The sequence below is a fragment of the Gopherus evgoodei genome, chromosome 1 (assembly GCF_007399415.2).
Source record: "Gopherus evgoodei ecotype Sinaloan lineage chromosome 1, rGopEvg1_v1.p, whole genome shotgun sequence".
Lineage (NCBI taxonomy): Eukaryota > Metazoa > Chordata > Testudines > Testudinidae > Gopherus > Gopherus evgoodei.
This window is the reverse complement of record NC_044322.1, coordinates 164,757,345-164,772,763: the sequence shown is the minus strand read 5'-3', so window position 1 is coordinate 164,772,763 and position 15,419 is coordinate 164,757,345. Positions and strand designations below refer to the sequence as shown.

The window sequence follows — 15,419 nt, the reverse complement described above, 5'->3', positions numbered from 1 at the left end:
TCGCTAAACTTACTATGTTTATCGCAGAATCAAGAAGTTCCTGTCCTCCTTCTTCTTCTTTTTTTTTTTCTTCTGTAAAGGGGACAAGGCTGGAGGCACTTTTCAGATTCTCTGTGATATGGCATTTGACCAGGGAAATCCAAGGCAGCAGAGTCACTTCCCACAATCGATCCTTTGACAGGTATTGCTGTACTTTTAATTTGCCTGGCTTAATGTTTATATAAATATATTTAGTTAAATTATACTTTTTTGCTAGGGAAAAAAAAAATTCCTGGACAGTCATGTGAACCAAAGTATGGCTGTCAAATATTTATTTATTTGTATGTTAAAAATAAAAACCCTATTTGTGTTGGTAATACACTTTCTCACATCAAGTAATAAAGTACTTGGACTGTGGTTTGTTTGGTTTTTTTGATTTGTTTGGAGGGTGATCCAAGGGGAGTAGGAGTTTGAAGTCTCTGCTGAGAGTTGCTTTCCATGTTTTCAGCACAGAGTGAACAGCTGAGGCCCCACCTTTTTATAACAGGAGTGGCTTTCTACATCAAGAAGGTGGGGCATTTTCCTAGAAAAGGATAAAAAAGCCCAGCAAAAGCTGCTACATTCAAAATATTGCTAAAGCAATCCAAAGGTGGTATGTTACTCACCATGCTGCTCAGTCTTATAGAATATGAGCCAAAAATTTCAACCCTTATGAAATAGAAGAGGATATTATAAAAACCTTCTCTAATTGCAGGTAGCGTGTGTGCAGTATACACACACATAGTATGTTTTTCTTTGCTCCTGCAAGCACATGTGCTCAACTTTGAACTCAGTGACACCACTACTGGGCATTGGAATTACTATCAGGAGTAAAGCTAAAATATGGGCAAGTATTTGCAGGAGTGGAGTCGAAAAATGTGTTGTGAATGAGGGCTTGCAATTTTACTTCTCCTTTGCAATTTCTCCATTCAGATCTCTGTTTGTGGTACTGGACAGTCTAAATTGTTCAGATGGTGCAATTGGTGCTGCAGCACAGGGCTGGCTGATACGTGCTCTCTCGCTTAATGATGTTGCACGAATTCTTGAGCCAGTGCTATTGCTGCTGCTTCATCCAAAGACACAGCGCACATCCATCCATTGCATCAAACAGAAGAATTCAGCAGGTAAAACTACTCTCAGACTGAAAATGTAACCATTTGAGTCAAGTAAATTAATAGTTAGTCACATGACTCCATTTTAAGCTAGTCTTTGACCTTTGGTGTCATACTCATCAGTTTGAGGTGTCATCTTATAAGCAGCAATGCCAGCTGCGTATATCACTCTTCTCAGTTACACCTGTAATAATGCTTAAACACAATTATGGAGTAGGTCATAGCTTTTTAAAGCTATAACACCCATTAATATCTTATTTTGGGTCAGCATTTCAGCAAAAGAAGCTCTAAACCGCCTAATAGTTGAATTGCTTTTTTAATCCAGCTATCTGCTTGCATAACAGTTTTGCTACCTTCTTTGCTATCTAATTGACTTGCCAATCATCATCATTTTCACTATTTACATTATAGTAGCACCCAAAGGGAGTCTCCTGTGCTAGCCGCTATGCAATTATAGAAGTAGATATGGTCGTTGTTCGAAAGGGTTTACAGTCTGAGGTTTATGATCTCTGACCTGTACAATTCCATCATAAAAAGTAACTGCTCAATTAAATTATTTCTTTGGCATAAATAAGATTTTTAACTTCAATGTAAAGTCAGTTACTTGATCACCATTACATTATCTCTTACAGTTTGTCTTTCAGCATAAAAGCTATTGAATGTATTAACAACTGCAATAATGAACACTGATTTTTGAAATTTTCATATTTTTTTCAGAAGACTTAAATCATTGGTTTAGCAAGAAAAGTGCCTGTTTTAAAGAGTCATTGGGAGCCTCTGAGCTACATGAATGCAGTTCTGAAGAAAACATACCACTGAGCCAATTTACAACTGTGGACAGGGAAGCTATTTGGGCTGAAGTGGAAATCGATCCAGAGGCATCTCAGCTAAAAAATGGACAGTCTGAAAATGAACCATCTCACTGTACAGAATCTCCACAAGATACCGGTGGTGATCATGATAACAGTGAACACACAGAATCAGCAGATACCAGCACAGGACATAGTGATAGTGAAAATACATCATCTTTTTCTCCTTCTCTGGATCCACAGGAAATGAGCAATGAGGAGAACTATAGAGCGACAACCAACTGCAGAGAAAGCATGAAGAATGTTAGTTCATCTAATACTTTCCCTCCTCATGGCTCCAAATCCAGTACTATGTTAAATCTTGTGCGTGCAGACTCTGAGAGAACTCAAGCATCAGAATCACTATCAAGTGATGAGGAGGTGGACTTGGAACTCCAAGCAATTACAACTTCTAGGCTGGTCAAGCAGCAGAAAGAAAAACAAGAGATGATAGAGGCTCTGTTTAAACACATTCTCTTGTATTTTCAGCCTTACGATTCCAAGAGGGTTTTGTATGCTTTTTCTGTACTGGAGGCAGTACTCAAAACAAACCCTAAGGAATTTATTGAAGCTGTAGCCAGTACTAGCATGGATACGAGCTCTACAGCTCACTTAAATCTCATCTATAATCTTTTAGCCCGGCACCAGGAAACTCTTGTGGGACGGAGTTTTTATGGTAAGCTTCCTACTCAGTCACCAACCATGTGTCCCCATTCTTTATTAATAGAATTGCTGACTTACCTCTGTTTGAGTTTTCTGCGCTCTTACTATCCATGTTACTTGAAGGTAACCCACAAAGATGTGCTTGGCAACAGAGATGTCCAAGTCAAAAGTGTAGAAGTCTTGTTTAGAATGATGGTGCAGCTGGCCACAATGGCAAAGTCAGCAGAAAACAAGAATATTGCTTTTATACACAACTTGCTTGGAAGATGCAAAATTCAAGAGTTTGTTCTTCTTTCTTTGTCTGCTTCTATGCATACAAGTCAAAAACGGTATGAACTGATGACATCTGATAAAATTAATAGCGTCATCGAAGAGAGCCTCTTTGAAGAAAGCCTTATCAATTTTGGGCAAGATCAGATATGGAGTGAACATCCCCTTCAGATTGAGCTGCTGAAGCTTTTGCAAATATTGATCGTCTTGGAGCACCATCTTGGACAGACACATGAGGAACAGGAGAACCAGCCAGACTTATCTAAAGAATGGCAACAGGTTCTTAATTTCCAGCAGGCTATTAGTGCAATGCAGTATGTGCATCCACACCCCATAACTTCACAAGGATTATTTGTCTCCGCTGTAGTTAGGGGTTTGCAGCCAGAATATGGCTGTGGGATGCATCCATCTTGGGTAGGTTTAGTCACGCATTCCTTGCCATACTTTGGGAAATCTTTAGGCTGGACTGTGGCACCATTTATGATACAGATATGTAAAAACCTGGATGAACTTGTTAAACAGTATGAAAATGAAACTGTGAAGATGTCTGTGAGGTAAGATTCTTAAATGCAGAGTTTTGATGTTGATTTAACTATTCGGTACAAAGTACTGATGAGCTTATTTTCTGAAAGCTCATGCTATTGTCTAAAGTATTTTAAAATTACCTTTTTGTCTGACTAGTTATTTTAGAAACTTTGCTTTCTAATACCTCAGCAGTTAGAACATTGAACCATATAGTCTCTTGACCATAGTAGTCATGTAAAGAATGAAAATATCCAGTTGTACTATTAACTTTTGTGTTCTTCTCCAAAGCGTAACTTCTAAAAGGGAGAACATTACACCAGATTATCCTCTGACACTTTTGGAAGGTTTAACAACCATTGGTCACTTTTGCCTTTTGGATCATCCTAATCAAACCAAAAAGGTAGCGAACTGCTTCTTATTATTTCAGTAGATATGTCTCCAAATGCCAACCATACGTTTGATAATTTGGCCTCAGTTCAGCAAAATACTTAAGTTCTTGGCTGAATCATGACCATTAATGTCTATTTTTATGGGCCCAGAAATGAGAGGCTGTTAATATAGGGATAGCAGAATCCCCTTGCATGTCGGAAGATAAACATGCTTGTGTAGAGGAGAACCCTCTGCTCACAGGTAAGGTAACTATTCTCTCATCCCAGCTCAGTGTGTGCTGACAATAAATATATTTGAATTATTGGATGCTACTCATTTATGGGGAAAAATACAGTATTCTCTTTAAAATGTTCTGAAGTAATTTATATGAAGAAAGAAAGGCAAGTGTCATGCTGTCAGAAAAACTATACAGTAAAAGGCCATTTCTTCTAAAAGCTTCTCTAGGAAAATATGAATTTTACATTATAAATATATTTAGTATGCTGTTAAATGAAAGTGTGAATGAACAAAATTTGTACATCTTAAAAACCACACTGCAGACAACTCTATGCGCATCATTTTTCTCACTTTTTTTTTTTCTTGTATTGCAAAACCAGAACAAGTTTAATTTGGTCTTCCCCACCCAAATACTCATGCATTTTGTGGCTCTATTCCCAAGTTACTTTACTTCATTTGTTTAACTGGAAAGTTTCCATAGACTAAATAATCAGGAGAATATTAATGGCATGTATTCTAAATGAATTGCATTTCACACTCTTTTTTTGGTACAAATTATGTGGAAAATGGAGATATGTAGTTTGCACCATGTATTGGAAGAGAATATGGCCTCAAATAGAGAAATGAACTCTTCAAACAAAAGCAAAATCAGTAGAATGTTATACTCATCCATTCTGTAAGTGATAATAAAGTTCATAAACAGAACAGCTGAATGATTTAGTGTTTTGCAAAATTATTATTACAAAAGACTTCTTGGGTGGAAAGCAGATGTCTGCACTGAAGATTGTGTAACAATGTTAAGAATAATGAATCTGTATATACTTGAGCGTTTGTCCACAGAGTGTGTTGTTTAATATAGATATTTCTGTTTTCCTAGGTGTCCCCTATATCTGACCCCGCAAACCTGAGAAATGCCAGGAATGCCATTTTGGAAGAATTGCCTCGTATTGTTAACACAATGTCCCTTCTTTGGAGTGTTATAAAAAAGGAAGACTCTCAAAAAAGACCAACTGACTTTCTTGGAGCAACCAAGGGATCTTCTTCAGTATACTTTAAGGCAACCAAAGTAGGAATCCATTCCAAGCACACTTTCTCCCCTACCCACTATTACCTTTTCTGGAAAGTTCTTGTATGTGGTTTTGCAATTCTCAACACAGCAAAGTCGTTTTACAGTTTCTGAAACTTATAGGCTGCAGAGAATGTTCTGGTCAAAGGTGCAGAATCCCTATTATAAAAGGGTTGTCACCTTTTGTGCAAGTCAGTTACAAAGTGCCAGATTTCCAAACCTAAATTGATGCCCCATTTGTATAAAATTAATTTGCCTTTTGGTGATTGATTTTTTTTTTTCTGCCCCCTTTACCCCATACATATGCTTTTTACCCCTCTATTAAATCCTCTTCCTCTCTTTGTTTTGTTTTCTTGACTCTCTTTCAAAAACAAAATAAAAACACTGCAACCCAGAAACAAGCCGACTGTCCTAATGAGTATGAGAGATGCAAGTGAACACAGTTCGTGGCTTGTCTGGAGTGAACTTGAGCTATGCGTGCTCTTTCATTTATTCTGCTTTTGTTATGAAGTGTAATGAGATTTTGCCATATAAATCAACATTTGAGTTTTGAAAGCTGATGACATCATAAACGTGAGACAGCACATTGCATATTTTCCCTTTAATATTACGCTCTGTTACACTCGTTTTTGGATAGCTGGCACTGGTAAGATAAGTAGTGTGTATGAGAAATAGTTTGTATAAATTTATCTTAATTTTAAATGATTGTATTGAAGTTAGTCTTTATTTTCTTGAATGAGCTGTGAACTTTGCCCAGTGAAACCATTCTGAATTTTCACCTGGTCAGCCTGTAACTGCCAGCTTCCCAAATCTTTTTGTGGGCAGAAGAATGATGTGACAGTTTGTCATACATATTATTTAAATTTTATTTTAAGAAATATTGGAGGGTGAATGAGAAGTTTGGGTGAAAAGCTGTGTTTTTGTTGTCAATTACTTATTTTTTGTGGGCCTGTTGAGGCCCTCCATTAGACATTGATGTGGTTGTCTACCCCACTTGGGGGCATGGGCAACTTGCTTAAAACCAATTCTGTGGTTTTTTTTCCTTTTTGAGTATATTACCATGGGTGAAAGTTGTGGGGGATATAACAAGACAGCTACCTCCTTGGATGTTTGTTTCAGATTTGTACAGATTGTTTGTTTACTGTATTCATTCAATGAACTAACTGACGAGTTTGTTAGAGATGGAAAGAAGGAGCAGGAGGACCCAGAGGTAGAATGAGTAAATGGATTTCTTTATTGCAATACTTGTTCCCCTCGACTCAATTGTCGAGTAAGCCCCGAATTAATCACATGACACTTCTGTCTAAGTTAATATGTAAATACCCACATTTACTACAATGCCCCCAAAACCCTTATTTAATAATATGAACGCCCATATACTGAATAGAATTATACGTGCCCCATTTACTGTTTACAGCATTAAGCATATTACACAGACATTCTTACCTTGAAGATATATTTCTTTGCAGTAATTGTAGCCAGGATTTCCCTTTAATCAGCAGTTCACAGGGGAGGGAGGAAGGGGCCATGACCCTGAGCTCCTTTATGTAGCTGGGAGAGGAAGGAAGTGGGGAGAGAACACTTTTTCCACACAAAGGGTTTCCTTCAGACAATCATATTCCTTATGCAGCTGCCACACTTATCTATCCTTTACAAGCAGAAGGGAAGGGAAAAGGATGGCAACTTTATCTATCAAGGGAGGAAAACTTACTCCGCATCAGCGTGATAGTGGTGACCCAAGTCTTTACTTGACTCTTACATACCCCCACAGAATTAATATTAATATTTAATTAATACTTTTCTTAACTCATTGATTTTTTATTTTTAGACAATTGTGGTAGTTGATCATTAGATTGGAGTATAATCCTTTGTTTTCTTTACTTCATTTTTGCTTAGCTATTGATCTTGATAATATTTACACAAAGAAAATTGAATCACTTTTTTTCTTTCAATAAGCCACTCAGGTCAGAGGAATTGGGAATCTGAGTAAAACATCTGATTTACTGAAGAGCTCTTATACGCTTTTTTCATCTTTCCTTCATTACAGGAAGGAGGCAGCAAAGAGTCCACTGAAGCAAATGAGAAAATGTAAAATTAGCGTTCCAGTTGTCCTCTAAACATAGCACTTAGTTTCCTAATGTATATTCTCTTTCTTCTTGGAATAGCCTTTCACTCCTTGGCCAGCTGGCGCTACCACTGTTCTCATGTCTTTCAAATCCTTTCTTCCCTCCTTGAAAACTCACTTTTCCATTAATTCTTATATTGCCTTCCTCACTAATTTCCTCATCCTGTCCTCCTTTACTAAATTGTCATCCTTTTCTCTACTCCTTCTCAAATATTTTGTTTGTCATTCTATATATACTACTAGTTTCCTTCTCCGCCTACTCCTTTTACAGATCTTGATTGATAATAATGATGAAGTACTGTGTATGAACAGTGATTGGGCAGGGAATATGATGAAAAATAATCTTTTGTTATTAGCTTTCCAGGATTTGAGATAAGCAATAACATGTTCATCTTCTTTTTTTGTAGATAATAAAAAATAAAATTTTAGATTTCTTGAATCCACTGACACCAAAACTTGGAGTCCAGTTAATATCAGCAGTAGCAGCAGTGTGGAACAGCAAAAAAGCTCATAAGAATCAAAGTAAAATAAAGGTGAAGTTAAAGAAATGTTAATTCATATGATAGTTTCATTTCTCATGAAAAGACAGAGGTTTTGGTCCTAGTTTGGTCCTGCGAAGACCCTCACGTTTTTGTTTTTTGTGTTTAGTTTGTTTTTAGTGTGCAAGTGACAAAGACAAGCCATTAGATAAGAATTTTTAATTCAATATAATGGTTAAAATTTAAAATGTGAAGACCATAAGTAAATGGAACAAACATAATCAAAATAGGAAAAATAAAGATTTTAATGTGCTTGCATGTTGAAGATACTGAAAGAAGAAAATATTTTACTTAGATAACAAAGAGACCATTTATCTGGGGCACAGCTTTTGTAACACAGCCTGTGACGACTTTAGGACTTTTTCATAGGGAGGGGGTGGGGGGCAGGGAGAAGTCATGGTGTCTGTCTTGCCAGCCAGCCTGCTGCTGAGGAAGATTCATCAATGAATTTTTACACATTTAACTCTCTATCTGCAGAGTTATATGGGGGGGGGGTTCAGCATCTTAAACAATTAAATATTAAATGCCTTAAACCATTTTTATTGTAAGAGAGAATTTATCTTTCTTGCAATAAGTTTCCCATTAAAAAAAATAAGATTATTGGCTTCCACTTTTCTGGAAAAAGTAATTTTATTTTTTATAAAATAGTAGAACTTATTTACATTGGTCAAATACTTGGTGTTGGAAATGGAAATAGAAAAGTTAATTAAATACTATTGCTTTAGTTTGCATATAAATTAAAAAACAAGACTCTCATTCTGCACATTACAATTTATTTTAAAACCTTATTCCAGATTTAAATAACTACATCTGTCCAAAGAGTGACCTTTCTCTTTTGTGACTGCTTTCAAGGTTTAAAGTTTTCATTCCACGCTGCACCAAAAACATTTTTGCAAAATGGAATTGTCAAAATAGCTGTATTCAGATTGAAAAGCTCAACTTTTCAATTCTCTTTTCGTTCTCTCTCTCTCTCTCTCTCTGGTCAGACTTGAACAAAGAGCACACAGGAATCACAAACCCTTTCCACAGACACATAATTGAAACTATAAATCTCTATGAAATGTTTTGGCTTTGAAACCACATGTTTCTAAAGCTGGTCAGAACATTTTCATCTAAATGTTTAGTCAAAACAACTGCAAAGGAAAAGCTCTTGGATTCCAAGGTGATGAGCTCCACTTACATGCATAGATGCAAAGAACAATTATCAGTAAGCAGTATGTACCAAGCCAAGTCCTGCACTTTAATACCTAGCCATTTTGATTTGGAGCCCAGACGATTCCAGTTTTCCCCCATTGCTGTCCAAGGCTCCAGGTCAGAAACCTTTCCAGAGGAGGAAAGTCAGAGATAGCTCCCTCTGGAGCCAAACATGGTTACTAAGTACAAGCCCTCTTCCTAATCCGCCTTAGTCTGAGTGCGTTGCCTCATTGTGCTCCCAGCCTGTCAGGGCAGGTCAGAGAGAGAGTGAATGAGACACAAACTCTGATCCCCTCAGGGATCCTTTTCACCTGTTTGAGTTTCATATTTATGTTTGCACATGGTTAATAGTGTGAAATGCTGTTTTCCTCCATCGTTCCCTGGTACATTGAACTTAATGATGTTTGTGTCATTTAGATTCTTCCAGTGGCTAGTGCATCTCAGCTTATTCTTGTGGATTTAGTGTGTGCACTTAACACTCTGAATACTGACACTATATTACAGCTGGTAAAAGAAGTTGTCAAGAAACCATGCCAAATCAAAGGCGAAGAGGTAACTGTTAAAATAATATTCAGCTTTACTGTCTTCTTTCTTCCAAAGTGTCCCTGAAAAAAATCTCTGCTAACCTTATTACATGGGAAAGAGGTTTTCAACATTCATTATTCTTTTTTTGTTACTGATAATTATTATAATTTGTTTCCTCCTAACATTCTGTACCTGGTGAAAAGTGTACTCAATGTGTATACAGTTTCTGATCATTTTACAAGAGTAGTCGTTGGTGGTTTTGTGTTACATTTGCAGTACAAAGCTGAGATAAAGCCAGTGTAACAGTCTTCTTGTGCATTCTCTCAGCATAGAGGAATCTCCAGATTTCGTAAGGCGAGTATAGTGGTTCCAGCCCCCTTGCCCTCCGTAAAGGAGGCATGGGCAGGGACCTATTGTGTTTGTCTGTCTGATCACTAGCTGCTGTAACAGCCTGTGGGTAAGCGGGTTGTTACCTGCCATTGCAACTTACAGCAGCCCTGAGGCTGCTCTAGGGCCTTTCCAGTGTAAAAAACACCTTGGCCCCACTCCATTCTGGGATACAGAAGGGAAAGTCGCAAGGATCTGGCTCCATCTAATTTACATTCATAGTTCAGATTATCAAAAATGAAATAACTCTTAAGTATCTACCATTTTTTTTTCTTTTCTATCCTATTGTATTTCTTGCATTTCACGCTGGATAATTTAAATTTTAAGTTTCCCTTCAAGATTATCAAACATGTGCCAAGCACTTTGAGAAAGAAAAGAGCTAGAAAGGAGCAATATAAGAACTAAGTATTTTGGTTAGTAGCTTCACTTTGTGGTTCTCGTGTACTACAATGCTGCTCTGTCTAGGCGCCATACACCTCTGGAGATTGTTTCAAATGCTTGCTCCAGTGTTTCAATGGCTTAAGAGTACTGGGACATAGTTTAGGCCCCAAATTAGAGAGGACCAAACCTAATCTGAAGAGAAATATGTTGATGTTTGTTAAGATTCAACAAAAAGTTAAATTTTATTCAGATTTAAACAGACACCAAAATTCTTCAGGGTTTTATGATGGACCAATATTTCCCTTAAAATTGAGTAACTTGCGTAAAATAAATGTCTAGAAAGAGTAAATGTATGTGTCTTAAGGTACAATTGTGTGTGTGTGTTTCTCTGTAATTCATCATAACAGAAATAGATACTTAACATTGGTACAATCATCCTGCCTATGAAACAAAAAACATGCTTTAAACATGCTTTTAAAGTCCAATCCTAGTGAGTGTTTTTAAAACTCATTAAGTGTACACATCTACCCCGATATAATGCTGTCCTCGGGAGCCAAAAAATCTTACCACGTTATAGGTGAAACCGTGTTATATCAAACGTGCTTTGATCCACTGGAGTGTGCAACCCCGCTCCCCACCCAGAGCGTTGCTTTACTGCATTATATCCGAATTCATGTTATATCAGGTCGTGTTCTATCAGGGTAGAGATATAGTTTCATTAGTAAAACTTCTGAGGGCCTTCCTTTTTATTAAATAAGACTGTTAAAATTGTAAGTATAACTTTTAGAGACCTTTGCCATCTGGTCTGGTTATCCAGGAAATGTAGCTTTCAGAACTTTTTACAAAACTTCACTTCCCAGATTCATGACAGCAGTTTGGCGTAACAATGACTTTCAGTGATCTTAGTGAGGTTGCTTCTGTGGTGATTCTGCTGTTTAACAAAGCTTACTTTGAATTAAGCCAGCCTTGTTATCATGCAGAGAGGTGCATTTATAAGTGTTTCTAGAACTTTGGAAAAATGTGTCTGGTGAACAGAAAGGATGAATCTTTTAATTTATTCCAGACTTTCCTAGCAAAAGCTCTGAACTACCTACTATATCTACAGACAAGGCACAGTCTATCAGTCTCAGACTGGGAGATAAATTGCTCGCGGGGGGGGGCGGAGAAAAGCAAGTCTCACATGGAACATTGAGTCCTTTAACACCTTAAATTTCATTTTGTTGTAAAGCAAGAACATAATTCCTTGTTTTATTTTCAGAAATCTTCTCTAGTGGATGTCCCAGTGCTGAAATTCAGCTATGCTTTCATTCAGAGGTAACTAGGTTGTTACATAAAGTGATTTTCATTTACCTACAAATGCTATTTCAGCAACTAACAGCTAGCATTATTACTTCTAGCTTTACTTTGACCTTCATAGTTTCGTGGCACAGGAAACTCTACATTATCAGTGCTTAATGAAGCAGAACTGGACAACCACTGCATTGTCAAACGACAGACATAAGATTACTGTGTGATGTGATGTTCTGTGATTGCACTGATGTATTGGTGTTTGTGTCATCATGACACAATGTCATCATGTACAGACACAGCAGCATGCTTGTAAGCTTCTCAAACTGTTGTCAGGACATTATGCTGAAATTTTTGTATTACCTTCCTCCAGCCCTAACACTTCCCAGCAGCTGGAAAAGTGTATGAAGGATGGATACTTCTCCTTAATCTCCCTTCCAGGCTTTCTTAGGGAGGGCTCCTTGTGTTTCCAGTTTATACTCTACATTCATCATGTTAGACAACATGGAGGTGATCAAAACTCTTCTTAGCATACATTGCGGTGTATGCATGGAACACCTTAGGATCTTAGTCTGCAAAGCCTTCTCCTCATATCATTCGTGGAGACCCTCTTTTTTCACAGCACGGGCATATTCCATATGCTCCAAGCCTAGCTTTAGTTTGCAGGAAAACCTGAGTCAATTCTGCGTATTGTTTTGACTTTGATACATCAACACACTGATATAATGATAGGATAATGTAAGTGTCATCATGCATTGACCGGATATCGTGGTACTTAGACACAGATACAATGGATAGTAGTTAGACTTGGGGAGAACTAGACTAAAGTTGGTGATAAGCTCCTAGAGCCAGCACTATCTGTGTGTATGGCTGAGGTATTGTTTGACATCAGACTTGCATGTTCTTTTTTGTTTGGCAGACTTCCTGTCTCAGCCCTGCAGGAGAACTTTCAGTCATTGTTAGGAGTGCTGAAGGAATCTGTGCAACTGAACTTGGCTCCCCCTGGATATTTCCTGCTTCTGAGGTATAGCACAAAACAAGGTGGTTTGGTTTGATTTGATAGATTGAGTAAAACTGTCCATTTTACTAACTTGGAATGAATTATTTTTCCTACAGTACTCTGAATGATTTTGTGACTAGAACTCCTAACCTGGAAAATAAAAAGGATCAAAAAGACCTGCAGGTACTGTATACACACACTCTTAGTTCACAAATCTGGCACTGCAGTCTTCATTCTAAATTGAGATTAGCCCAAACCAACTCCATGTCTGAACATCTCCGTACTCTGGGAAAGTTTGGGTATGGTGCAAGCCCACAAGTAAGTGTGTGAGAATGCATAAAATATAATCTTCCAGCTAACAAGTGATATTGTATGTTTTTTATTAAGTTCTAACATGGCTCAGGATGCTGATTGGCTGAAGCTGTATTCAGATTGGGTGTCTTTTTTTATGTCAACTTTTAGATTTAAATTCATAACACAAATATGATGTCACCACATCCCTTCATTTGCATTATCATTTAAATTTTCAAAACCAAGTAGGAGAATTAGGTGCACTATTCCCATTGAAGTCAATGGGAGCTATATAGCTGTTTCCCCTAGTTGGCTTTGGCAATCTCAACAACTGTTTATCCATTCACCTATTATGGAAACAAGATGAGGATTAGAACCAGATTCTTTTCTCCTACTGTCTGCTTTTGCCAAGATAGTTCAAACACCATAAACTTGTTACAATCATCTTTGGCTCTGAATTTGAAATGAAATGTTGAAAAGTGAATCTTCTGATAGCTGTGATTGTGGTGCTTGTGCTGCCCAGCAGATATGGTAGAGATGTGAATGACTTCCTCCAGTTTTGCTTCATAAACTGGCCAGCAAAATAATTGTGTAGTGAATGCCTAGCTTCTTAAAGCATTATCAAGAAATTATCTGATTTTTCTGGCAGCCTTGGAAGGGACACCTGAAGTTTCCGAACCAGCGTCTCCATCCTACAGCCAATAGCTCTGTTGCTCAAACATGAGGCTGGTGGTAGGGTTTGGCCCAAACCTACAGTGGGAAGACTGAAATATGGCCAGATGAATTCCCAAAAAATAAAACAACACTCTTAAATCACTCAGTTAAAAGTAACCAACATCCCCATCTAATTTAATACCACATGGAAGCCCTGTTGCTGAAGGGAAAGGAAAAAGCAGACAGGTTTTCAGACCATACAGTTCAGAGCCTAAAGAACAATAGAGGGTACTGGTGCAATTTTTTTTTAGAAATCTGAAGAACAAATTCAGACCATACAAGTCTTTGAGAGATGACTGCTTATTAATGCAGTATAATGGATACTTTGCAATCTTCATTTGAGCCCACTGGATGATTGCTCCACTAGAACAGAAAAATATCTTGATCAGCTGGATTCTGTGGCCTTCCAAGGAGACAAAGTTAAGAAACCTCAGGGGACAAGAACTCTTTCTTAAAACATAGTAACGTGGCAGGTAAAAGACTGGAAATCTGGAGAACCAGGTTGTCATAAACAGATTTTTAAGGGTTAATGTCTCTTCTACCTGTAAAGGGTTACAAGCAGGGAACTGGACACCTGACCAGAAGACAAGATACTTTTAAATTTGGGTGGAGAGAAGCTTTTGTGTGTGTTCTTTGTCCGTTGTGTGTTCTTCTCTTGTCTGGTCTCTCTCAGACCCTCCATTACTACAGGCTCTCTAAGTGTCTTTTCAAATAGTAAGTAAAAACAGGTGGTTTAGGCTTTTTGATTGTTTTACTCTATTTGCAATTGTGGATCTGGCTGGATAACTTTTATATGTGTAGTTGCTGGGAATATTTTGATTTGTATTGGTACTGGGGGGAAGTCTCTTTCTGGTATCTGTAAGCTATAGGACCCTGTAATATTTACATCTTGAAGTTACAGAGATAATTCTTTACTTTTTCCTTTCTTTTATTAAAAGATTTCTTTTACAGAACCTGATTGATTTTTTTTTTCTTGTTTCCCTTGTTTTATTCTAGGGGATTGGGATAACTCACCAGGACAGGTGGGGAAGAAGGGAGGGGGGAGAGAGAGAATCTCTCTGTTTTCCTTGAATCTGTTTCCCTCTTTGTGGAAGGGAAGGGAGATGCTTCTCTGTATGGTGAATTAAGAGGTTGGATCAGTATCTCTCAGGATAGCCCAGGGAGGGAAATTCTGGGAGGGGGAAAGGTGAGGGAATGGTTTATTTCTCCTTGTTTTAAGAACCCAAGGGATCTGGGTTCTTGGGGTCCCCAGGGAAGATTGGGGAGGTCAGAGTGCCCCAAAACACTATATTTTTGGGTGGTGGCAATGCTATCAGACCTAAGCTGGTAATTAAGCTTAGAGGATTCAGGTGCTAGTATCTCATTTTCTGAACTCTAAGGTTCAGATCTGAGAGGGAATGCTATGACACAGGTAAGAGTCCATACTGTGAACAATCAGGGAAATACACAGTGAGTTGAAACCTGTGAATTTATCAATTATCATAAGAATAATCCCCCAATATCTTTCAAATTTGTGACCTAAAAAAGATGCCCATCAAAGGAAATGAGGGAAAATGTTGTGAGAGACATTTTGGGATTCTTTAGTATTCAAACCTGTTCACCATTGGTGTGTGTGTGTGTGGACCCTGATTATCTCATTAACAACAATACTATTATATTCCTATTGGATGCTCTGGTTGTGCACTCTTATCCTGATGGCCACAGAAGCAGTGAGAGATAAGATCCGTAAAGAATAAACTCATCATCTAGTCTGGCTCAAGCTAGAAAAAAGAAACTTATCAGAGGGAGTAATGGTAGCAATAGGATTCCCAATCAAATTGAAAATACAACAGAGTCTGCAACAGGACCCATGCCTTCTGAGACCTGGA

General features: G+C 37.8%; 1 protein-coding gene across 3 annotated transcripts in view; it reads left to right on the top strand.

Moving 5' to 3' along the window:
* DOP1B (DOP1 leucine zipper like protein B) overlaps positions 1 to 15,419 on the top strand; it is a 94,747-nt gene that overhangs the window by 54,419 nt on the left and 24,909 nt on the right. For all 3 annotated transcript variants that reach the window (XM_030578138.1, XM_030578129.1, XM_030578146.1), the window contains 10 exons: positions 81 to 181; positions 952 to 1,142; positions 1,848 to 3,465; positions 3,725 to 3,836; positions 4,920 to 5,108; positions 7,641 to 7,766; positions 9,384 to 9,518; positions 11,518 to 11,573; positions 12,466 to 12,570; positions 12,663 to 12,729. In XM_030578138.1, the coding sequence (XP_030433998.1) occupies positions 81 to 181; positions 952 to 1,142; positions 1,848 to 3,465; positions 3,725 to 3,836; positions 4,920 to 5,108; positions 7,641 to 7,766; positions 9,384 to 9,518; positions 11,518 to 11,573; positions 12,466 to 12,570; positions 12,663 to 12,729 (2,700 nt within the window). The remainder of the gene's footprint in view (positions 1 to 80; positions 182 to 951; positions 1,143 to 1,847; positions 3,466 to 3,724; positions 3,837 to 4,919; positions 5,109 to 7,640; positions 7,767 to 9,383; positions 9,519 to 11,517; positions 11,574 to 12,465; positions 12,571 to 12,662; positions 12,730 to 15,419) is intronic.